This window comes from Protopterus annectens, chromosome 2.part1, assembly GCF_019279795.1.
Source record: "Protopterus annectens isolate FY-2018-M chromosome 2.part1, PAN1.0, whole genome shotgun sequence".
Taxonomy (NCBI): domain Eukaryota; kingdom Metazoa; phylum Chordata; order Ceratodontiformes; family Protopteridae; genus Protopterus; species Protopterus annectens.
This window is the reverse complement of record NC_056729.1, coordinates 1,143,035,746-1,143,062,275: the sequence shown is the minus strand read 5'-3', so window position 1 is coordinate 1,143,062,275 and position 26,530 is coordinate 1,143,035,746. Positions and strand designations below refer to the sequence as shown.

At 45.3% G+C, this 26,530-nt stretch overlaps 1 protein-coding gene across 2 annotated transcripts in view; it reads left to right on the top strand.

Annotated features, from left to right (window-relative positions):
* ESCO2 (establishment of sister chromatid cohesion N-acetyltransferase 2) overlaps positions 1-26,530 on the top strand; it is a 769,905-nt gene that overhangs the window by 227,971 nt on the left and 515,404 nt on the right. For both annotated transcript variants that reach the window (XM_044062679.1, XM_044062678.1), the window contains exon 3: positions 24,149-24,296. In XM_044062679.1, coding sequence (XP_043918614.1) covers positions 24,149-24,296 — 148 coding nt within the window. The remainder of the gene's footprint in view (positions 1-24,148; positions 24,297-26,530) is intronic.

The window sequence follows — 26,530 nt, the reverse complement described above, 5'->3', positions numbered from 1 at the left end:
TGATCTTTTCTTATTTCTGCGAATTGCTCAATTCTGTTTGATATATTGATGATTTGTCAGCCATTTCTGCATGCCTGCCTTTGAGTCAACCATTTACTTCTAGTTTTGAAGTCAAACGATTCCTAAAAGACGTTCATGTGAAGTTGTTCTATCTCGCCTTCATTCTCACTGATGGATTCAGAGCCGATCCTCGGCTCTGACTCGGCCAGATGCTAAAGCTCGAAGTCTCGTGGCCTACTCCCTATCTCATGATGCAGTAGTGCTTCCCACAGATCTTGTTTGCCTCTGCAACAGATGAGGAGTTCTTCGACACCTCTGGCCAGTATTGTTAAAATATCTTTGTATTTTCTCTTTACAATTTCTCGGTGTTGATATATACATTAAAATTTAGGATTTTTATACGCATTTTCAGTGTTTGATAGTTATACTTAGTAATAGAGTGCTTTTTCTCTACCTTTGGGGCCGTTTTTTTTCTAGGCCTATTTATAGTGTTTGTCTTAGAGATTAGTTAGTTAAAGCAACTTTCCTCCCTATCCTTTCTGTCTGCTTTAAAGTAGTAAGCCCGTTTTTTTATTAGGGCAGTAGTAGCTTGTTTTATACTGTTAGATTAAACTTGTAAATTAAATTAAGCCCTTTGGTGTTGCTAGAGTTGTATTATTATTATACCTTTGAATAGCATTGTGTGCTTCTTATAGTTAGTACCATAGTTTCTTGTAGTATTGTTAGACCCTGGGCCGGATTCACGATGGCTTGCACTGAGTCTAAGAGTAGAGTAAGACTCCATGCAGCCATCATGTCCGATGAGCGATCCAGGAGCAGCCTGTAGGGGCGTGTAAGAGAGCTCCTAAAACAGCTCTTACATGGACAGGGATGGGATATGCAAATCACCTCAATTGCAGGCGAAAGGCATGTAAATGAGGTAGATTTGCGATTCAGGAAACCCGAACCTGTCCAAGTAAGAGCAGTGTTATTTGCAGACATGTACTCAGTTGACAACTGAGTACCGTTCTGCAAATAGCAAAACGGAGCCGTGACAGCTCCAAATAAAGGTTGCATCCAGTGCAGGAAGCATGCCAATGGCCAAATATATGGCCATTGGAAATGTTCCCTGATGCAAAATTAAATTTTCACTGATTACCGATGTTTAAGCGCAGCGCCACGCAAACGGGCTGCGCTCTAAAACACAGAATACTACAAATTAAAACCCACAAATGTGGATTTTATTGAAAGTGGTAATGTACAATTCAAGGGAATGGCAGGCTGAAGACCAGATGTCCACCGAGTAGAGGTTGCTAAGGGGGGAAGCTCAGTCTAAGACATGTAACCAAGCATTAGTAGGCTCTCCTATGTAAATGAGTGTTAGGATAGTGAATCGCTAGTTTACATAGCAAATGAGCACAGTCAGTGGAGTGTAGGAGTAGGATATGGGGAGTAACAGAGTAGAAGATAGGTGACATCACGAGGGGGATATGTATGAAAGAAGTGGAGCTCATTGGAGCAGAGTGGCATGTGTCCGCTGTCATTTAGACATCATGGAAAGAGGTGTGTCAACAGGTAGGCTAGGGAAAGCCAAGAAATGGAAGGTGTATGCCGTGGATAACACCAAAGTTTCTTGCTGAGCGGGTATGCGCGCGCCTGTAAACCCGAGTAAGACAGAGTGCGCGTGTGTAAGCGTGAGTGCGTGCGTTTAAGCCGGAATAAGCATGTATAAGGCTGTTTAAAGAGTTGTAAGCACGTTTGCACTGGTGTGCGCGCGTGTTAACCCGAATAAGCAAGTTTTAGTCCGTGTAAGCATGTGTGCGAGCGTGTTAGCTGTTGTGCGCGTGTTTGCGCTTGTGTGCGCGGCGCTCCCCCCTGAGGAAACGAAGGAAAAGGAAGCACAACAAATAGTAGGAAGCTACCAGGGAGTACTAGCAGAGCTAGCAGGTGAAAACAATCAGAATCAGGCAATTACACAGGCAGTACACTAGCCCAGCCCAGCCTAGCACTTAAAACTCTGCCAACAACAGTCCATTATGTTTCTCACAACAGACACTGCAGTAAGCTAATAGAAGTGAAAACTGAAAAAGTTTTACTGAGACAAAGAAATGTTAGGGGCTGCCATTGCTGTTATAAGGTGACATATGCAACACGCTGAGGGTGGTGACCATGGAAATACTGCTGGACAGCCCACAGTGAGGAGACGGAGAAGAATGTACAGGTCCAGGGTATCCTATCAGGGGCTACATGAGCTGGAGCGCTATAAAGTGGACAGAGACCTCCTGCAGCAAATTGTTGAGCTGTGCAGGCCACGCCTCACACACAGAACCAACAGAGGGGAACCCATCCCAGTGGAAACCAAGGTATGTGTTGGCCTAAGAATACTAGCAACAGGTACCTTCCAGAGACCAACTGGTGATATGATGGGGATATCACAGGCATCAGCATCCAGGGGACTACACCATTTCCTGGATGCCATGTCAGCACATGTCGGTGATCATGTATATTTCCCCAATTCCCATGAGGTATTGGCCAGCAATATGCGTCTCTTCCAGCAAGTAGCGGAATACCCTGAGGTAGTGGGTGCAATAGACTGCACGCACATACACATCAAAGCACCAGCTGGCGAGCGGGGGTAGGGTCTACTTCAACCGCAAGGGCTTCCCCTCCATCAACTGCCAGGTCGTTTGTGATGCCCAGGGCATAATACTGAATGTATGTGCAGGCTGCCCTGGAAGCTACCATGATTCCTATATCTGGCATCTGACGCAGCTGTACCATACATTTGCCAGTGGGGACATTCCACATGGTCACCTAGTGGGGGATGCTGGCTATGCACTGGAGCCGTAGGTGATGACACCCATCAGAAATGCACACACACCTGAACAGGAATGCCATAATGAGGCACACGCACAAACACATAATGTAATAGTGTGTGTGTTTGGGCTGCCCAAGTCACGGTTCCGGTGCCTGGACACATCTGGTGGAGCCTTGCAGTACTCACCAACTACATGTACCCAAATTGTCATGGTATGTTCTATGCTACATAATATGATCCTGCGAAAACAGCTGCAGCAGGACCAGCATAGGCCTGGGCCAAACAGCCCCCCACCATTGCCAAGGCCATCACAGGCAGAGCGTTCCTCTGAGGAGGAACAACCTGAGCCTGCCCCAGTAGGCAGAAGGAGGCGTGCCCAGTATGCTTTGGCCTTGGCAAAGAGGCAACACGTAGCACATACACTGGCTCAGTAAGAACTCTGGAAATGATGCTCCTTTCCGACTCGCACATAAAGTAAAAGGGATGCCTAAGATGACACTACCTGCTTCCAAACATGTGCAGGGAGTGTAGTATGTGTATCCAACATAGGCAGCCCTGCAGCACCACCTACGGCATGAATGCCATGTGTTAAGCAATATAAAGCAGTGCTAAACAGCAATTACCACCATGTAGTATATGCAAACAAAATCGCACACACCAACTAGCACAACTGTGGTCAATGTTGAGTAATATTGGGCAACGTCCAGCAATGTTGGTGAATATTGAGCAATGTCAGACGAGCCTGGTCTATGTAGGGCATAGCTGAACAAAAGCCAACATGCTCATATATGCTTAACAGGCCCTTAAGCAGTCTGGTCTGCTCAGTATGAAAATATAAAGCAGTGATGGGCCTCGAACAACCCAGGATACTGTGCACTATAGCCAAAGTACTGAACCACTAAACCATGACAGTATTGCAGTGGTCCACCTGCATGAAGGAATGTTGATAAGTCTATGCAAAGTATTCCATGGAAACCCTGCAGGCACAGCATAATCCTTGTTGAGTTATGACACAAAGGTGAGTCCTGCAGTGAGAACAGAACCTGACTTCCAACACACACAGTATAAATGTTAATATGTTCGCACACATCAGCAAATGTAGTGGACCTCAGATAGCAACATACTGAAGGGTCACACTGGGCATGCTCACACACTTGAATAAATGAGACAAATGTCAGGCAACAGAACATGGAATGGTAGAACTGGGCATGCTCACACACTTATGCCATGTCTGAGTACAGCAGTGGGCCACGCATATCTGGCAGTTGCAAGTGTTAACCCTGGAACCTCTCACTATACAGCAATCCGCCCTGTGCACACAGTTATATGACAACAGACACATCAATAATATAGTGGAACCCTGTCATAATCAAATATGTTCTGCAGATACCGAAGTTGTTCATGGAAACTGGTAAAGCAAAGATGATAAAGACCTGCAAACAGTATCAGCAATAAATATTGTGCATCATGAGCATTAGCATAGGTTCAGAGGTCGATACTAGGCTATCTGCCCTAGGGCATGTACATGCCTAGCCAGAGTGTGTTTGGCATTCGCAACCCTTTCAGATTACTACACTGTGTGTGTGTGAATAGTAGCTCACACAAGATAGCCCATGTACGTTTAGGCTAGTGTGCCTCTGTCTAGCAGGGACACAGAAGATATTCCAGGGGTAAATATACAATCACCTATACAGTCGTCAAGATGTCTCCAGTAGGTGGTCAATGGGTGGCTCTGCCTATGTGAAACTGGGATTAAATTCTGTAGTGAGTGGAGCGTCTGGGATAAGAATCTGTCCCTCCACAATGTCCTATTAATGTCTGTGCTGAGGTATACGTCCCTGGAGTGTGTAGCTCCAAGGGAGTTGGATATCCTGAGGTGGAGCATGTCCAGTGATTCTGGTTTGGGTATATCTGTAAACAGGCACACATCATATCTGAGTAGGTGATAAGCGACTGAGTAGAGCTGGAGTTACTGCATCTGAACTATGCAGGGCATCTGTGTGGGTCCCTAGATCTGCTTGGTGAGGACCTTCCGTGGCCAGTACAGTTGCTGCAGGTGTCAGGTAATGTACACCCCAAATGTGACATTGTAACCAAGCATGGATGTGATGAGTATAGGGGCTCAATGACCTCACTCGATCTAGATGTGAAACCATATGGGATAAGGTGGCCCACATAGAAGGTGTGTCCAACCACTTTGGCAACGTAAATGTTAAAGGCGACAGTACGAACAAGTCATGTCCCAAACCCCCAAGAACTCCTACCGTATGTAATCGAGTACTACCTATGTGGTAATGTGTGGGCATGTTGTTACTCCCAAAGGGGATGACTGTGCAACTAATGGCATTTAGCTGTAGGCCATGGCTCAGGCACCAGTCATCCATCTCTGTGAGACCCTGATTGAGTATGCATGTGGCAGCTGGAGAGTTGATCATGGCACCCAGTTTGCAGTCAAGTGCAAACATGTTCAGCCATATTCCTCCTGTGGTAGCCTGTACGTAAGACAAATATATACTGAACAAGAGAGGTCCCAGGACCAAGCTGTGTGGGATGCCATGTGTAACTGGTGTATAGTCAGACATGGCACCTGCAATTCTGACCATGTGGGTGCTATCCCTGATCTAGGTATCAATCCATTGTGTGAGACGTGTCCATATTGGCGCTGGTGAGCCTCTGCATAATGGGCCAGTGGGTTATTGTGTTGAAGGGTTTTGCAAGGTTCAGGTAGGCTGTGTGGACAGCCGTCCCTGTGTTGATGGACCTGTTAGCCATTTAAAGAATACAAACAGGTTCAAGAGGCAAGATCTGCCCACAACAATGCTGAAATGTGTAGGACACAGTGTCACAGGACAAATTAGAAATGCAACTAAAAAATCTGTTCTACTAGACAAAAGGAGCTAGTACTATAATCTATAACTAGCTAACCAGCAAACTCCTCAAAAGTTCTGGGCAGAAATAAATAGCCTCTTAAAGCCTGGTCACTCTGACACCCCTTGCCCCATAGGTACTCCCCAAAACAACCCTAAACAAACTGCTGATACCTTTAACACCTTCTTTTCTGATACTGTACAGCCCTTAGCTAATCAACTACCCCCCAACATCTCTTCTCAGTCCACCTCCTCTAACACTTCTTCTCCATCTTTTCTACTGCATCCTGTACCTACATCTGTTATGTGTTTTCTTCTACAAAAACGCAAGACCTCCTCCCCTTCTGCTGACCTTATACCAGCTCAGTATCTAAAAATTGCAGCCAAACCTTTAGCCTATCCCATTTCCATTCTGATTAACAGAACCTTTGTTGAAGGCTTCATTCCTTCCATCTGGAAAATTTCACATATCATTCCCCTGCACAAAGGTGGTAATTCAACAGAACTCTCCAACTACCGACCCAAAGCCCTTCTCTCCCCCCTAACTAAAATCATGGAAAATGCATCCAAAACAACTTCTTAAACACCTATTAAATAACAACCTACTTGCTGTCTGTCAGCATGGCTTTAGACCTTTCCACAGCACCACTTCAGCCCTCCTTTCCTTCACTGACTGCATCAACAAAAATCGAAATAGTATTCTCACCTCTGCTCTCTTTATAGACCTGTTCAAAGCCTTCAATATGGTTAATCACCATATTCTGATTAATTTACTCAAACATTTTGGACTTGACTCTAGTGCAATAATGTGGTTCGAGTCTTATTTACATAACAGACAACAGGCTGTGCTCTGGCAAAATAACTTATCCAACCTCCTCCTCATTACCCTTGGAGTCCCACAAGGCTCTATACTGGGCCCCCTCCTGTTCTCTATTTTTATAAATGATCTTCACACCACTATTCCATCTGCAACCTTTATACAATACGCTGATGATTCTACTTTGATTTGCTCTGCCTCTTCCCCCTCAGAACTACATTCCATCACCCAACAAACTTTCAGAAAAGTTGAAAGGTGGTTCCTTAAACGTTGCTTAATCTTAAACGTTGCTCAATCTTAAACCCCCCAAAAAACAAACTATTACTCTTCTCCCCCACCCGTAAATCCTCTCCTTTCATCTTCTCTGTCTTGTCTAACAATGATAGTATAATAACACCTGACTCCTCCACCAGGCTCCTCGGAATAGATAGACAACAACCTATGTTTTGACTGTCACATTAACAACACTATAAAATTAGTTAACAGAAAACTAGGCTGCCTGTATAGAATTAAACCATTTCTTACACCTCTTGCCAAACTTGCATTGCCCGTTCACATCTGATCTCCACCCTACTTTATGCCTCCCCTATTTACACTAACCTGTCCAGAACTAACCTCTCCAAACTGGCATTCACTTTCAACAGCATTGCCAGATTTGCCTCTAACTCCACGTTCAGAACTCATCACTGCTTAACCTTAGGCAATTAGGATGGCTTGAACTTCAAAATCTGATCTTTTCATCAGCTCTCCTTAGCCCATAAAATCCACTATAAACCCAACTCACCCCTATTCTCAATACTCTTGTTATACCATATTTCAACCTCAAAAGCCTATGTTCTTCTAACAAACTTCTTATATCAACATGTAAATCCAATAACCTGGCAGGAGCCTCCTTGTTCTCTAACACTGTAGGAAAAGCTTGGAACTCTCTTCCTGACAACCTCACTTCAATCTCCTCTCTGCTCCGACTCTGCCTATTTACAAGCTGAAAGTCTTCTAGTTGGCTCATGGCTAGGTAGGTATCCCATGGTGCACCAGTACAATCTGCGGATCTCATTTGTCGCATCAACTAGTTCGGTTGTGCTTCTCTTTGGCTCTGGCTAAGTGTTGCATTTACTATCTTTTTCTAAAAATTTTTGGGACTGTTTAGTTTAAAATAGAAAACTATTACTGTGTATTGTTGTTAGTCAGCGTAGTTGTTATTAGTTTACTTAGCCTTATATTTGCGCCATTTGGTGTAGTCTTTGGCCTTTTTTGACTTTGGTATCCTAAGTAGGCGCCTTTTGCACTCTGTTACACTGTGTTATTAGTAGGCTAGTCTAGTTTTTGGCGGTTTCCCGCTTGTTGAATTGTTTCATTGTTAACGGAACTATGTTCTGTTATCTCTAGTCATAAGTCTTCGTTCTCTGCAAATTCCCGGTTGTTCGTTGATTACTGTTGTTAACAGGACTAGGTTCTGTTTTTCCCTTGTTGATATTACTGTTTGAGTGTGAGAAATTCTTTACTTCTGTAACCTTACAGGTCTGTTTTAGTTAGAAGACCTAGTTTCTTTGTTTCTCTTTTTGCCCGGGCTAGGCCCATTTAAGTAGGACCCAGTCCTCGTGGTGTCTTTCTCTTTCCTGCAGGGCTAGGCCCTTTTAAATTAGAGGACCTAGTCCTTCTTTTCCTTCTGTTTGTGTGTGTGTGTGTGTGTGTGTGTGTGTGTGTGTGTGTGTGTGTGTGTGTGTGTGTGTGTGTGTGTTTGTGTGTGCTCATCTCTGTGAGAATGTCTAAAGAGAGTAAGGATCATAAGCCATCTGGCTTCAAGAAATATATTAAATGCTCACAGAAGATGTCCATAACGGATGGCCATGGTAACTGTGTTTACTGTTTGGAAGCAATCCATTTACAGGAGACCTGTTTATTTTGCCATGCTTTCAGTCCCAGGGTGTTGCAAGACAGGAAAAACAAGCTCATCCTAAAAGGTCTTCTTAAACCTTCCTTTGAGGAAGATCTGTCTAGCTCGTCATCCTCTTCCAAATCTACAAAGGGAAAGTCTAAATTCTCTAAGAGGCCCTCCCCAGCACTGGCTGGTGTCTCGGAGCAACCTCTTAAAATGACCAAATCAGACAAGTCCACTGTCTCTTCAGCTCCACAGACTTCGGTGCCAACTGAGAGCAGTATGGTGATTACAGGGTCGGTTCCAAGTATTTCGGAGCCGACCACTGAGACCATTTCACAGAGCTGGTCTGTGGATCCTCTACTGGCCTCCACTATATTGAAATCTCCGACACCTTGGAGATCCCGTTCTCCTACTGTGTCATCCAGGTCTTCCAGGAGTTTATAGGAAGAAGATGTGGAGAGGGTAGTGCTGAGACTGTTGAAGTCATCTACTTTGCCTAAATTGCTGTTGTCTCCGACCCAGTCGGTTCCGGAGCCACTCGAGTCCGTTCAGCTCTCTGCGATCATTCCTCTTCCGAGCCATGCTGGTCTTTCGGAGACGGAGTGTTTGGTACCACTGGTGGAATTTTCGGTTACGGCTCTCCCTGTGGCTGCTTTGGAGCAGAGTTCTGCTACGACACTTTCGGTGCCGTCTGTAGTGTCTAGGGGCTGAAGCTCCCCAGTCGGCCCCGACAGGGATGCTTGGAACCGAACTTTTTCGGTTCAGAGTCTTCCTCTCGGGGCGTCAGCTAGGTGAGTTCGGACCCTATGTCTGTCTCGGAGCCGATGGCTTTGGAGCCGACGGCATCCTCTGTCTACGGAGCCGGGGAGGTCGGCATTCGAGGTGATGAGTGTGCTGTCCCGATAGTCAGCTCCTACTAGAGGTACTGACACTCTTCCCCCTTAAATCACCTACTTCTGTCTCAGCTCCTACTCCCCTCCATGACAGCAGAGACCCTCAGCCTCAGGAGCTAACGGCCATTGGCTCCCACTCTTCCAAGACCTCCCCGGAATGTCCTTCTGAGGAGCCCTCGCGGAAGGGAACATGTAAGAAGAAGCATGTAGACTCCCAGGATGAGTCTCTGACCACTGACACTGACCTCGAGGAGTCAGAAGGGTTCCCCAAGTCGTCCTCTGATGTCTCTTTCGTAGACATCCTGGAAATCCGTAAGCAGAGGTGCGGTTGGCCCACTGTCACCCCTTCTGATGAGGAGTCTGTGTACCTGAAGGCTTTTGGGTCTCAAACTTCAGCCTCTTGGGTGTCTCCACCTTTTGACGAACTGATGGATCTAGTTAGTCGGAAGGTGTGGGATACTCCTGATGCCGTGGAGCCAGTCCCCAGGAGACCAAATAAGTTTATTTCTGCCCTCCTGAGAAAGATTTTCCTTCTGTTCATCCGCCGAAAATGGAGTCTCGAACGATGATCAGATATGGGAAGCGTATATTTAGTTCAGCGGCATTTATCCTTGGATCGCTGAACTACCTTACTCACTTTGAGGCTTCAGAGAGATTTCCTTAGAGTTAAAAGATTCTCTACAAGGTACATGTACTGAAAGAGTCCCTGACAAGGTTTCTGCCCAGTTGTCCACCTTGAACTCTTTCGTCAACTCTTCCATGTGGTTATTTCGTATACAGCCGATGGAGTGAGTAGAGAAGCGGGTTCAGGAATTTCCCTAAGGCGTCATTCCTGGATGCGTTTGTGTAACTTTGCGGAACCGTTCAAGTCTACCTTTACCAGAGTCCCCTTCGACAGATCCTCATTGTTTGGGCCCAAGGTAAAGGCCACTCTCACCCGGTGCAAGCAAAAAGGAGAAACACTCTCTGCCGTGGGAGTACATTTTATTGTTCCCTCTAGACCACACCCTAAGGGTCAGAGGGGCGGTAAAATGTGGTTCAAGAAGTCCCAGAGGTTTTTCCAGGATGCACAGGGTGATTCCTTTTTCAGAGGAGGAGGAAGAAATGGTAGACGTCGCCCTAGAGACAGGGGCGGTCCACAAAATCAGGGAGGTCGCGATTCCTTTCGGGGCCGACCTTACTAGTGCTCCTGATGTGGGGTCCGACTGTGCTTCTCTGGGGCCGGTTGGGGGTTGCATTTCTTTGTACCCAGAAGCCTGGCTGGGTATCAATCAAGACAAGTGGGTACAAAGAATTACCAGAGGTTATGTCATACCCTTTTCTCTTGTTTTTGTTCCCAAGAAGATCCCAGATGTTCCACCCAGTCACAGGGGTTGAGGTCAACAAGTTGCTGTCAAAAAGAGTCATCCAAACTGTCCCAGCAGACCAAATAGGATCCGGAAATTACTCCAGATTCTTTTTAGTGCCAAAACTTACAGGGGACTGAAAGCCCATTCTGGACCTCAGCAGATTGAACGAATCAGTAAAGGACAAGTTCCGGATGGTGACACTGCAGTCTATACTCCCGTTGTAAGGGAAAGACAGTTGGATGTGCTCAATAGATTTCCAAGATGCCTACTACCACATAAAAATGGACAGGGCGGCGAGGAGTCTACACTTCCGGCTGGGAGCCAGTCATTACCAGTTTCATGTTCTGCCCTTTGGTCTTACCACAGCCCCTAGGGTGTTCACCAAATGTATGGCAGTAGTGACAGCTCACCTGAGACGTCGAGGATTCCAGGTATTTCCGTATCTGGACGACTGGCTGTTGACCACCCCCACCAGGCATCTACTTCTTCAGACCAGGAATGCTACTGTTCATCTTTGTACCCAGCTGGGAATTTCTATAAATTGGGAAAAATCTGCTTTATTGCCCTTTCAATCTGTGATTTTTACAGGCACAGAGATAGACACAGTAGACATGTTGGCTCGTCTTCCTGCCGAAAGGGCACATAATCTGGTTCTTCAAATTCAGCGTCTTCTCCCCTTATGAAAGGTCAAAGCCAAGACTGTTCTGCAGCGTCTAGGGACCATGGCTTCCACCATATTACTAGTGCCACTAGCCAGGCTACACATGAGAATTCTTCAGTGGCTCCTGTCGTCCCAATGGTCTTTTCAGCACCTCCCATTATCTCATCACATTCTGCTGACAGAATCTTGCAAGAAGGATCTCCTTTGGTGGACACTACCCAATCAGTTAACCACGGGGACCTCCTTTGTTCCTCACCAACCCGTTGCCACTGTGACCACAGATCCCTCACAGGGTGGGGGCATTATCTTGGCAGGACTGTCCAAGGCACATTGCAAGATCACGAGTCTTACCTGCATATCAGCGTTCTAGATATGAGGGTGGTGCTCCTGGCGTTGCAAGCACTCCACGACCTTCTGCCTCTCGGGACTATTGCAATACAATCTGACAACATGTCAGTAGTATGGTATATCAACAAACAGGGCAGAACCAGATCTTACCCACTCTGTCGAGAGGCCATGTGAGTTTGGAAATGGGCGATAGCTTCCCAGCGTTTTCTGGTGGCAACGCACATTCCAGGGACAACCAACGTGATAGCCTTCAAGCTCAACAAGGCAATTCTTATGCTTCACGAGTGGTCTCTGAAACATTAAACAGCGGAACAGATTTTCCGCAGATGGGGCAGCCTTCTTGCGACCACTTTGCCAGTCCAATCCAATCAATGCCAAATGCAGCAGCTACTTTTTCCTTATCCCCCCTCCGGGGGAGTCACCGAGGGATGCACTTGTTCATAATTGGCCCCTGGGTCTCCTGTATGCTTTTCCACCCTTTCCTCTCATTCCCAAGGTTATTCAGAAAGCGAAACGGGTGGGAAGCAAACTTATCCTCATTGCTCCTTACTGGCCTCATCAGGTTTGGTTCCCCTTCCTCGGGCCTCTTCTCCTGGACAATCCTTGGATCCTGGACCCAGCTCCAGACCTGTTGACTCACATGTCAGGTTCGCTTCATCCCTCCTTACCCTCAATTTGACAGTGTGGCTGCTCCAGTTCCATCCCTAGTCAGGCTTCACGATTTCTCGCCCTCTTTGACTCGCATCCTTGCGTCTTCTCATAAACCTTCCACTAGGAGACTATATTCCAGTAAATGGAGAAGATTCTCTATCTGGGCGGAGAAAATGAATGTTGACCCTTACACTGCCTCCATTCCAGTGGTTTTGGAATTCCTGTTGAGCTTTTTCAACAGGGATCTGTGGCTGCCACTATCAGAGTTCAATTGGCAGCGATTTCAAGCTTTCATCTAGGTTTTCAAGATTCTAATCTGATGTCACACAAGCTGTGCAAAACCTTCCTTAAAGGTGCCACTTTAAGACCCCCCCCCCCCATCTAGAACTTGTTGCCTCATGGGATTTATATTTTGTGTTATCCAAATTGACTTCTCTGCCCTTTGAGCCTTCTCATTCGTCTTTTGAAATTCCTGTCTATGAAGACTTTGTTTCTGGTGGCTATCATGTCGGCCAAACGGGTGTCAGAGTTGCAAGCATTGTCTGTAAAACCCCCTTATCTGATTTTTCACAAGGACAGGGTGTCCCTTCATACTAATTCCTCCTTTTTCCCCAAGGCCTGTTCCCATACCACTGTGATCAATCCATAGAGCTTCCAGTGTTCTTTCCAAATCATTCCAACGCAGCTGAATACAGGTTTCACCAGCTGAATGTCCATAGACAATTACATTTTTATTTGCACCAGACTAAGGAAATCAGATAAATTATTCATTTTCTTCTCTGAATCCAGGTCAGGCTTACCAGTTTCCAAAGTGACACTCTCTAATTGGATTTCTAGCTGTATAGCTTATGTTTACAGTTCTGAGGGTAGACCTTTACCCTTTAAAATCAAGGCTCATTGTACCAGATCTTAGTCTACTTTTGCAGCCTTTCAAGCCAGGGTCCCACTTGATAACATTTGTGCAGCAGCTACGTGGGCTACCCCTCACACTTTTATTACTCATTACAAATTGGATTTAACCTCCAGAGGTAGAGCATCATTTGGTTCCACGGTACTCGGGAGTATTTTTTCCTTGAGCCACCCAAGAATAAGGCGCTATGTAAGAATGAAGGTGAGATAGGACTACATAACATAAAGAAGTTATGTACTCACAATAATGTTCCATGTTTGTAGTCCATTTCACCCTTCATTCTTACGAACCCAGTCTCCTACCCCCAGTTTGGAAGTACCTGGAGACAGAAAAATATTATCCCTTTTTTATGGAGACCTTTTAGTATTGGCATCTTTGGTATATTTGTTATTATCTCTCCTAGTTAGCAGCAAACAAGATCTGGGGATTGTACTGGTGCACCATGGGATACCTACCTAGCCACGAGCCAACTAGAAGAGTTCTAGCTTGTAAATAGGCTGAGTAGCTCCGATCCCATATGTAAGAATGAAGGGTGAGATGGACTACAAACATGGAATGTTATGGTGACTACATAACTTCTTTTTTCCACTTGTGCCTTCTTATCCAGAACTTCAATAGATAATATTTGTGCTGCAGCTACCTGGTCCAATGCTCATACATTTATTACTCATTACAAATTGAGTATTTTCTTTAGGTATAGGATGGCATTTTACTCTACGTTTTCCAAAATATCCTTCCATGAAAGCTGCCCTTGGTTTCAAGCAGCTGGGGGACTGTGTTCTAACTGTTGAGAAACGGATGAAAAAGACAACATCAGATGCAAAAAAATGTTGTACTTACCACAACGATGCATCTGTGTTGTCTGTTTTTGTCCTTCCTCGACATCTCTCCTTCCATTCCCTTTCCATGTCATGAAAAATGTTTACATAGACTTCTGATATTACCTGTGGGATACCTAAAGATATTTTCCCCATTATTTATTTTAGATGTAGATATTTTCTGGTTGTTTCTTACCAGATACTGCATCTGTATTCTATTTTTAATACAAGATACTATGGGATTAGTCTTTAGTAATTTAGAACTAGGGCAAACTTGATCTGAAGTAATATGAGGTTTGGAAGAGATTGTGGATAAGGAGAGGAACCTGAGCTACAGATCCATTTTGGAAAAAAATGGACGATGTCGTCTGATCTGAGATCCAATCCGAAACTTGGTCACTGAGGAGGTACGAAAACAGACAACACAGCTGCAATGTGATGGTAAGTACATAACTTTTGATGTGAAGTTGTCCTCTCTTGCCTTCATTCTTGACTGATGGATTCGGAACCGATCCTCTGTTCCGACCCGGAACCACTTTCTAAAGCTCAAGGTCTCAAGCTAGCTCGTGGCTTCATCCCTGTCCCATGATGCTGTAAGGCATTCCCCAGATCTTGTTTGCCACCAAAACAAATTGGGTCATCGCAAGCTAGCTCTGGCTAAGTTTTACTGTTTTTTCTATCATGTGATTTAACATGTTTGTTGCTCCTGTTTTTCTCTATGATATAACTTTTTGACTAGTGGGCCTTGTACAGGCCTTTTTCAAACCTCATCCCTTATAGCTGTAGCTTTTTTTTCGTTCATACTTTGGTAGTAAATGTGTTCTAATTCCATCAGTAGTGAATTGTTAGATACCTGTTTTTTTCTGGTTATTAATAGATTTCATAGGTTCATAGGTTAGTACTAAGGTAACTGCTCTTGCGAGCTATTTTAAGCCTAACCAATTATCCCTTGTGAGATTCAAACCCTTCACCTTGTGTTTGTAAAGCAAACATCTTAACCATTAGGCCACCCTCCCCATTACCAACCATCCAAAAATTTTGTTGGAACCGTCCCATCTGGCTTCGAATCCGACCATACCAGATGTTCTTTGTGTTTCACTGTTGCAGTCATCACACTTGGGTTTACCTGCCTGCAGGTAGCCCTCAGTAGGCTTGAATACCAGAGTCTTGGGATTTCTGCGTCGTATGCTATCGCCTCTTCCATGACATCATGTCGTCAGGGGTATAAAACATGCAGCCGATGCCATTACATCAGCTTTTCTTGCCGAACGGGAGCCCGAAGCAGTTTGCAAGTGCCGGTTGTCCGCTACCTGAAATTTTCGTTATTAGAGTTTCAAACCTGAAGTCTTTTAAAGCTAAGTACCCCATTGGGGATCCTTTTTTCTTGCTCTAACTGATGTCAGAAAAATTTAATAATTGCCTGTGGAAAGCAAATACCACACAGAGATTTCCATTCTTACTGCATCACCTGTTTAGGCCCAGACCACGACGTTCCTCACTGTCGGTTTTGTGCCTTGTTCAACTCCCGAACTATTCGTCGTCGGGCTATCTTTGTCGCTAAATTAATTTTCTCATTCTCTGTATTCCAAAATGGCTTCAATAAGCCATGCGACTACTGATCTTCCGAAATAACGCAAGGATAAAGACAGAGACAGACCACCTAGGTCCAAAACTGCCGACAACGCTTATGTTAAGCTAGTCGCCAGTCCACCGGTACTCAGTGAGGCGCTTTCGCAGCCCCTGATTCCCGCTTCTACAGATTCGCAGGCCTCCACTGAGACCCATTCGGAGTCCGGTATGCCTCGAGATGCTTCTTAGACTATGGAACCTGCGGATGTCTCCACCTTGGATGGGTCCGGACCTGCTGTGCAGGCATCAGCTTCTGAGGGTGTATTCAGACCTTCCGATGTTCGTATTAAACAGACTACTTCATTTCTGACTAAAATTACCGAATTTCTGAAGCCCAAAGTTCACACTGTGCCTAGGAAACCGATCAAAGGGCATTCTCAAGCTCCCATGCCACAGAAACAAATGCTTAGAAAGGCTGAAGACCCTTATCACTTTAATTAGGGGATGCCAGCCTTCCCCCTCTAAAAAGCAAAAAACTGATTTTCCTTCTGATTCTACATACTGTGCCCGATGACTCTGAGCCCTCTGATTACCAGGACATACCCTTATCTACCTATGAGGATTCAGATGCAGAGGATTCCATTCCATCTAATGGACCCACACGAGTGGAAACATCATCTGGCTACTCTTTATTTTTTTTTCTCTTGTCATGCTCATCTCTGGAACACACTCTAGCTACCCAGCTTTTCTCCCCTTTCCTCTTTTCACATAGTCATTCCTTGTATGTCTCTTCTCTCCTCCTCTAGGTAATTGTTCTTCCTATTTTGTGCTCCCTTTATTGTAGCAACAAGCATTAATTCTATACCCTGCAATTTGTTTACTTCTAGTTTTGTTCTTTTCCCACTTTACTATGTATACTACCCTGAATGTCTCTCTCTCTTCCGAGGTCTGTAGACTCGGAACTTAAATTTTAGCAGGCTACACATACACTTTCTGTTTACACACTTCCACACTTACAGACAAACGTTTTTGAAATGACCTTACTGATGGTTTCTTTTCTACTTCTCGCAGTTCCAACTTTGTTCTACCCGCTCTGTTTGCCCTTGCTTCACTTGGGCTCCCTCTGCTCCCCTACCCTACCCCCTAATGCAACCCCCACCTCTACATTTATAGCCACAATTTCACCCCTCTACAGCATCACTTCCTCTGTTTCTACCACTGTCTCTAACAAACTACTCCACCTTCATACCATCTACTCTGCCAACTCCTACCCCTACAATACTGTCCTTAACTCCACTTTCTTCACTTGCCTAACGCTCCAAATGTCTTTTATTTCCACTCCCTTACACACCTACACTCTTATTTCAATTTCCCCCTTATTAGTCTCTACCAGCATACAAGCCTCTTTTTCTTAGCATTTGTATTACTTTCCGTCCCCAATCTATTTCTCTTCCCCTTCAAGTCAACTCGCCAGTAAATCCTTTTTTTTTCTCACACTTCACTAATCTGTCCCGTACCTTCAAATAGTGTGTATTACATCTTTCAGCCATTTCTCTGGCATCCTCTCCATATTCCTTTGCACTCTTCCTTCTCTCTCTCTCTTCCTCCAGTATCCCTATATCCCCTCAGTCTATCTCTCCAACATACTCTTCCACTCTATATCATTACCTCGATCATTACTCCCTACCTGTTTCTTCCAACCTTTGTCAAATCTCTCCCCTACTCTTTCTCAAACTACAAATATTGGACCACCCTATCCCCCCACATAACTCTAAACTTATTTCTCATAGCTCCTGTTCTAAAAGTACTCAGTTTCACCTATTTATATCCCAGCTACTACTATGTGGAGACATTCACCCACATAATACTCCATTACAGTCTTGTAGTTACAGTAAGACAAGACACACTTCTCTCTATAAATATAGTTTAGTATTGTAACAAAGTCACTGAATTCCATGCTTGGATTACCTAAGTACTCCCCTGACATATTGGTTATTACAGAAACATGGCTTAAATTGCACATCAGACTCTGAAACCCCCCCCCCTTTTAATATGGAAAGGACAGACTGCCTCCATAAAAAAAGCTGAAGGCGCTGCTATAGTCTGCCCATCACATTTTTTTTGCTCCCCTTAACCTGCCCACTCCCAGCTTCAATAATGCTCAACTAACTATTGCCAACTTTAAGTTAAACAAAGACAATTTTTGCCTTATTACTGCCCTCTACATTCCCCCTGGAAACAGCCTATCTACTCTTGAAGACATGCTGTTCGGGTGTCATCCAACATCTCCCATGAAATTTATTATCATTGGAGATGTTAACATTTACTGGCTGAAACTATCCACAAATTTCCCCACTAATAGTATGAATCTGTTTGGCTTTTTTTTCAATTAATAAAGCACCTCACCTTTATTAATAAATCCAATCAACGCAGCTCAGTCATAGATTGGATATTAGTATCCCACCCCAATAACTTCTGCAAAACTATAACACTTCCTGATGCCATTAGTGACCATCAGTTCCACCTGTACCACCAGACTAGTCTCACAACCTCACAAACAGCATATTTATAAAACTATCTATGACTTAACTAATTTTAACCCACTCCCATTTGCCAATATAGTAAGCTCTCTAAATTGGCACTTCCTTAAACACCTACCTCTAGGTGAAGCATTTGACCAGTTCAAAACTATATTCCTGAATACATTAAATGGTCGAGCTCCCCCCAGAAGAAAAAGAATAAAAAATAAATGTTCTTTGCTGTCAGCTCACACCAAAATCTGTCATGTGTGACAGGGATAAAGCTGGGAAACCTACCAGAAACAAATCTCCTACTAACCAGTATCACTGTAAAGAACTGCATAATCTAATGAAAAACACTCGTCACCAAAGATAAAAAAATCGTGTTACTTAAACCCCCAGCAGAACTCTACATCCATCTCAAAATGAGGAGCGTACTGACTCCTGGGTCGGATCCACGATCAGCCCCTTCGGCTCCTCCCCCCATGGTGCCTGCTTCGGTCTCTGTAAACCCTCCTGACCCCAAGCGTGGAGAACAGACGCTCCAGGTCGCCCCATTGGGTGTATCTTCGTCTTCCGAGGCCTCCCCCGATCATTCAGAGGAGCCCCTCGGAAGAGAAAATGTAAGAGGAAACTTGTTGACTCCCCCGAGTCAGTCATGTCTGACACCGACTTGGAGGATTCGGAAGGGTCTCCAAGGTCCCCCTCTGAGGATGTCTCCTTTTCAGACATCCTTGAAATCCTTAGGCAGAGGGGGAATTGGACTGCCCTTAACCCTTCCGAGGATGAGTCGGTGTACCTGGACGCATTTGGTTCTCGCCCTTCCACCTCCTGGGTGTCTCCGCCTTTTGACCTGCTCATGGAAGTGGTCGCTCGGAAGACGTGGACAGCCCCGGACTCAGTGGAACCAACTCCATGTAGGCCCGCTAAATTCATTTCAGCTCCAGCCGACAAACAATTTCTAGCTAAGGGTGTCCTGGTTGATGCCATGGTGGTGGCAGCGGCCACTAAGAAGGAGTTGGCTGACCCTTCGGTGCCTGTACATCCTCCTAATAAAGAATCTAGGACAATGGACAGGTACGGGAAGCGGATGTTCTCTTCAGCGACCTTTGCCATGTGGTCACTGAATTATCTGTGCCATTTCACCTGCCTTCAGAGGGATCTTCTCAAGGAACTGGGTGATACCCTTCAGGATCCATCGGCTGTGGGGTCTCAGGATAAGATTAACTCACAGCTGGCGACCTTAAATTCCATAGTTAACTCCTCCATGCGGCTCATTTCTTATGCGGCCTCTGGTGCGAGTAGTGCCACAGGTACAGGTGTGGCTTTGAGAAGACATGCCTGGATGCGGTTATGTAACTTTGCTGACCCCTTTAAGGCGTCCTTCACCAATACCCCCTTCGATGGTTCGGCTTTGTTTGGACCACATGTGAAGGATACCCTTACCAGGTGTGAACAGGAAGGCAAGACTCTCTCTGCCATGGGAGTCCATTTTTCTACTCCCTCTAGACCATACCCCAAAGGTCAGAAGAGTGGAAAAATGTGGTTTTGGAAACCCCAGGGAGTCGTGCTTGACGCACGTGGTGAGTTTCCCTCCAGGGGCAGAGGAGGAAACCATAATAGACGCCGCCCTAGGGGCAGAGGGGGTCCACAAAATCAGGGTAGCAGAGACTCTTTCTCTTACAAACCCTTCCAGCACCCCTGAGGGGCTGCCCGACTGTCCACCTTCGGAGCCAGTCTGGGGAAGATTGTCAATGTACCCAGAAGCCTGGCATCTCCTCACACAAGACAGATGGGTACTGTCCATCATATCCGAGGGTTACAAAATTCCCTTCATCCACACCCCTGTACAAACAAACAGATCCCTTCCAGATGTCCCACCCGCTCTAAGGGATCAAGCAGTATTAGAAATTTCAAAACTGCTAGAAAAGAGGGCCATCCAGCCAGTCCCATCAGACCAGCAAGGATCCGGGACTTACTCCAAGTTCTTTTTGGTACCAAAAAAGACAGGGGACTGGAGACCCATTTGTTCAAAGAATGAAGTTCCGGATGGTCACGCTTCAGTCCATTCTACCCTTTTTGGGTCAGGACAATTGGATGTGCTCCATAGACCTTCAGGATGCGTACTACCATATAAAAATGGACAGGCGCTCCAGAAGGTTTCTCCGCTTCCGGCTGGGAGCCAGTCACTATCAATTCAGAGCCCTGCCCTTTGGTCTCACCACGGCCCCCAGGATCTTCACTAAATGCATGCCAATGGTTACGGCTCATCTGAGACGACAGGGACTCCAGGTGTTTCCATATCTAGACGACTGGCTCCTTACTGCTACCACCAGGCATCAGCTACTGTGAGCCAGGGGCTATACCATCCAGACTTGCTCCGAACTAGGTATATCAATAAATTTCGAAAAGTCTCCATTATCGTCTTGTCAGTCTATAACCTTTATAGGCGCAGAATTAAATACAAAGGATCTGTCTACAACCAGACAGAGTATCAGACATTTGCCGACATGTGAAGATCCTACTTCAGTGCAAGACGATTCAGGCCAGATTTGTACTAAAAACATTGGGTCTTATGGCAGCAGCGATCATTCTAGTCCCCCTGACTCGTTTTCACGTGCGGATCCTTCAGTGGATGCTGTTTACCCAATGGTCCTTTCAACAACTTCCAATGTCCCACAGGATAATCACTCAAACATGCAAAGACCACCTGGCTTGGTGGATGGCCTCCCCTCTAGTTCTCCAGGGCAGACAGTTCTTCCTCCTTCTGTTGCCACTGTGACCAGAGACGCCTCCCTGATCGGGTGGGGGGGGGGCATTTTCAGCACAGGACTGTCCAGGGCACTTGGCAACCCCTAGAGTACCACCTGCACATAAACGTCTTGGAGATGAGAGCGGTACTTTTAGCGCTGTAAGCTCTTCAGGACTCTCTACCTACCGGGACTATTGCAATTCAAACGAACAGTATGTCTGTAGTGTGGTACATCAACAAGCAGGGCGGAACCAGGTCTTATCCCATATGTCGGGAAGCACTCAGACTCTGGCAGTGGGCGATCTCTTCCCAACGGTTTCTGATAGCAACGCACATCCCCGGGAAGTCCAACGTCATAGCAGACAGGCTAAGCAGAGCCATTCTCATGCCTCACGAGTGGTCTCTCAATCAGTTAGTGGCGGACAAGATTTTCCGCAGATGCGGTCAACCTTGATGCGACCTTTTCGCAACCCCTCTCAACAGCAAGTGCGACGACTTCTTCACGCTTTTCCCCCTCTCCGGCCACTCCTCCAAAGACGCTGTAATTCACGATTGGCCCCGGGGACTTCTGTATGCATTCCCACCCTTTCCCTTAATTCCCAAACTAATTCTGAAAGCAACTGCTTTGGGATCTTACTGGCCTCGACAAATTTGGTTCCCATTCCTGCATCATCTGCTGGAGCAGCCTTGGATTCTGGACCCATTGCCAGACCCGTTGGTCCATCAGTCGGGCGGGCTGTACCAATCCCTTCGATCTCTCAACCTCACAGCTTGGTTGCTCCACTTCCAACCCTAGCCAGGCTTCCGCATATTTCTCAGCCAGTGCGTGAAATCATCCTTTCCTCACACAAATCTACTACCAGAAAAACCTATGCTAGTAAATGGAAACTTTTCTTCTTCTGGGCAGAGGCCAGAAATATAGATCCCTTTACAACCCCTGTCCACAGTGTTCTGGATTTTTTGGCAGAACTTTTTCGAGCAGGCTCCACTTCTGCCACCATTGCTGCTATCCCTAATTTTCACGCTGGCCTGTCCGAGACCAGCATCATGTCCCATAAACTTTGCAAAGCCTTTCTTAAAGGGACTGTTTTACTTAGGCCTCCGGTTAGAGATCTTCAGTCTCCGTGGGATTTGAACCTGATATTAACTTCCCTGATTCTCCCTCCTTTTGAACCTGCGGCCTCCTATTCCTTAAAATTACTTTCCTGGAAGACTTTCTTTATAGTAGCCATCACCTCAGCTAGAAGAGTGTCGTAACTTCAAGCCCTCTGTATTCGTCCTCCCTACCTTGTTTTTCACAAAGATAAAGTTTCACTCAGAACTAATCCTTCCTTTTTACCCAAGATACCTTCTGAGACTAACCTGAATCAGATAATTGATCTTCCTGTCTTTTTTCCTAACTATTCAAACAGAACTGAACAAAAGCTGCACTATTTGGATGTTCACAGGCAATTACGTTTTTATTTGGATAGGACAAAACAAACTAGGAAGTCGGATCAACTCTTCCTGTCCTATGCTGAGGGCAAGCAGGGCCTGCCAGTTTCTAAAGTATCTTTATCCAGATGGTTGGCCTCTATCATTTCCTTCATTTACCAACTAAGGTGTAAAGAACTCCCTATAAAACCAAAAGCTCATTCCACCAGAGCATTAGCTATGTCAGTAGCTTTTCAAGCAAGACTTCCAATGGAATCTATTTGTGCTGCAGCCACATGGGCCACTCCTCATACCTTTATTTCTCATTACAAGTTGGATATGGCCTCCAGGAGTCGGGCTGAGTTTAGTTCCATTGTGCTCAAGAATCTGTTCCGATGAGCCACCCAGGGTTAAGGTGCTAGGGACGCTGTCCCATCCAACAAGAATGAAGGCTAGATTGACAACTTAACATTAAGAAGTTATGTACCTACCATAACGTTCCATGTTAGTTGTCTTTTTCTCGCCTACTTTCTTGCGTCCCACCCGCCACCCCCCTAGCCTGGACAGACCGAGAAGAATCCTTCTGAGGCCTTATTCCTCTACTTGACTATTTCGTAGGTTATGTCCTCCTCTGTTGTTACCACTGTAGGTGAACCTTATAGTTGGGACAGGTGTCTGCATGGTGTTAGCTCTACCAAACGAGATCTGGGTATCTGATGCCTAGCATTGTGGGATATGGAGAGGGCCTCGAGCCGGTAAATAGCTCTCGAGCTTTGGTATAAGGCCGAGTCGGAGCCGAGGATCAGCTCCGAACCCATCCAGCAAGAAAGAAGGCGAGAAGAAGACAACTAACATGGAACGTTATGGTAGGTACATAACTTCTTATTTCTTTCTGTTCTACTGTTCCTACAACCCCTCTACCAAGAGCTCTCTGCCACCACATTTCTTTTCTCTCTCTCTCCTCTTCCTCTCCCTCCTCCAGTATGTCTTTTCACTCTGTATTCTCCTTTCCCAGGATATAAAGTCATTGTTTACGTTTCTTTACTTGTACTAGTAATACCTTGTATCTAACTATGCACTTTTTACTACTTCTAAAATCCCACATCCAAATATTGTATTTTATAATCTATAAAAGTTTTTGCATATGCATTTTCTTTTTCTTTTCACTGTTTAATGTCTTGTATCTAATGATGTATTTTTTACTGTTTGGAAAATTCCTGTATCTAGCTTTATATTTTTCATAATCTATAGTTAAATTTTTTTCTTCTTTCTCACTGTTTAATGTCTTGTATTTTTACATTCTTCTTTGCCTTTCTTTGTGTGGAGCATTTCTCCACAGCCCTCCGCTGAAAATGGATATTCTGTACCAAGTCATACTTTCCTGGTAACCAAATTTAAATAAAATAAATAAATAAATACTAGCTGGGGACTGCTTACCAGTGGTTGAGGAATGGAAAAGTAAAGACTATGAGAAACAAAAGTTATGCAATTAGTGTGACAATGCATCTGTGTTGTCTATTTTTGCCCTTCCTCAACCTACCCTCCCTCCTTTCCCTGTACTTTAGTAGAAGGTACTACTATGGTTTTCTGGTATGACCTGGAGGTATATCTTTCCATTTTCATCTCTGTTTCTTTCCCATATATTGATATCAGAGGGTAAACTCAATCTGAGTCTTGGGAGAGTATTATGGGTAAGGAAGGAGCTTAAGCTATGTATCCAAGGTCTGAGAAGTGGCCGGAGTCTGATCAGAGGTTGAATCTGAAACCCAATGGTTGAGTAAGAAATAAAATAGACAACACAGATGCATTATTATGGTAAGTACATAACTTTTGTTTTTAGTTAATTTGGTAGATGTCATTTGCACTGATGGACTGAAAAAATGCTCTTCTTGTTTCTTTTAGTCAGCAAGTGTTGCCAGAATTATGTTCTCCACTTGGATCCAGCACTCCAATGGACAGTGTACCTCTCCTTCGCAGACCAGGACAAATTAATAAAAATATCAGAAGAAAGAAAGAATTAGACAAACACTTTAAAGACCAGTTTATCATTGTGAGTACTTTCCTTTTAAAAACAGAAAGACTGGATACATTTTACCTGCTGTCCTGTACTTTGTTGGGTTTTAAGAAGCCAAAACAGATTTATGAATGGGAGATTTCAGTTTGTTCATAGGTTCATAGGTAGGTACTAGGCTATCGGCCCAAGGGCCTACGTAAGCCTAGCCAACAAGGTTCCCTGGCTTACGCCACCAAAGAAAGTTATTTTATTTTCCTGTGCCACTGCAGCAGAGACACAGAAGTGATCCCCGGGGTGAATTTCCTATTTCCCATCCACTCATCAAGATTTTTCTTGAAGAGTACTAATGAACTTTGCTTGATATAGATGGGTAGCCAGTTCCAGAGTATGGGAAGTCTCTGGTATAGGGATCTATCCCTCCAGCATGTCCTGTTTATTGTGGTGACAAGGTTTAGATCCCTAGGGCGTGTAGCTCGGAGGCATTGGGATTTCTTTAGGTGTAGCATGTCCAACAGCTTTGGGTTTGACATAGCATTATATGTTAGGCAGAGATCACCTCGGAGTAGGCTATATGCTACAGAGTAAAGCTGGAGGTTTTTGAGGCAGTCAGTGTAGAGAATTTGTTTGAGGCCAGTAATCCTCTTTGTGAGGTACTTCTGTGGCCTTTCCAGCTGCTGCAGATGTCTTGTGAGGTACATTCCAAAAGGGGCGTTGTACTCTGTAATGGGTCTGAGTGTCGAGTAGAGGGGAACAATGACCTCTTTTTTCCTGGATGAGAGCCCTTTTATGATGAGGTGTGCCACGTAGGACTTCCTGACTACTGTGGCGATGTGACTATCAAAGGAGAGACTACTGTCCACCTAGGTCCCAAGGTCTCTTATCACACATTCGGTGTTAAGTAGATTGCTGCCTATGTGGTAGTGCATGGGTACAGAGTTTTTACCAAAGGGGATGACACTGCACTTTTTGGCATTGAGCTTGAGGCCATGGCTCTGACACCACGCATCTGTCTCAGCGAGGCCCTTCTGTAGGATGTCCACATCATTTGGGGACTTGACTATGGCTCCTAGTTTGCAGTCATCTACGAACTTCGTTAGCAGGAGGCCTTCTGTGTTAGCCTGTACTTCAGAGAAGTAGATACCAAACAGGAGAGGTCCCAGGACAGAACCCTGTGGTACTCCACTTGTCACTGGTTTGAGGTCAGATTTGGAGTCTGCAACTTAGTGTGGGTTCTGTCAGTGAGCCAGTTGGCAACCCATTTTGTGATGTAGGGATTTATGCCTAGTTTAGTGAGTTTAGCTATAATTCCAGAATGGGAGTTGCTTGTGGCTTTCCTTAAACATTTCTTTTCTATGTTGATCTTGATGTTCATCGTGTTTCACTGTTGCAGTCATGACTGTAGGGCTCTCCCCTGCCGGCAGGCAGTCCTCGGTCGGCCAGAATCCCAAAGTCTGGGTCCGGCGTCAGCTGTTTAGCCATGCTCCCTGATGTCAGAGCGCCAGGAGTACAAAGCTGACAGCCGACGCCATGTTCTCCAGTCTTTCTTGCCGTGCGGTGATAGCAGTTCGCAAGTGCCGGTCGGCTGACTCCTGACAATTTGTTTTGAACAAACTTCAGTCCGAAGACTTTCTTCTCCTACTCAAAGCTAAGTACCCCGTTGGGGAAACTTTTTTCTTGCTCCAGTCCGATGTCAGAAAAAGTTAATAATTGTATTTCATGTGGGAAGCAAATACCTCATAAGGATTTTCATTCTTACTGTATTCCTTGCTTAGGCCCTGACTACGACGTAGCTAGTTGTCGGTTTTGTGCTAGATTCAATCAACGTACAATTAAACGAAGGTACGATTTTGCATTTCATTACTTCGGTAGGCGTTTTAATTACAAAATGTCGTCGGATACGGTTCCGGCTACCGGAGTTCACAAACGACGCAAGAACAAAGACAGGCCTCCGAGGTCCAAATCAGACGATATCGTTCAAGCAGAGCCAGCTTCAGGTTCGGCCGTCAGTGAGGCGCTTTTACAGCCCCTGTCGTTGGCCATTTTGGAACCGATGGCCGAAACGGACTCCCACAAGGAGCCAACTAGGCCTTTGAATATTTCTGTTGCAGGACCTTCGGACAATGCTCCTTCGGATGGGTCTGGAGCCGCTGTGCAGGTACCGGCTTCCGAAGGGGTTTTCAGGCCTACTCTGCTTTTAATAAAGGCAAAGACTCCTTCCAAATCAAAGACTGCAACACAGGCCTCTTCTGATCCGGCTCCCAAGTCACAGA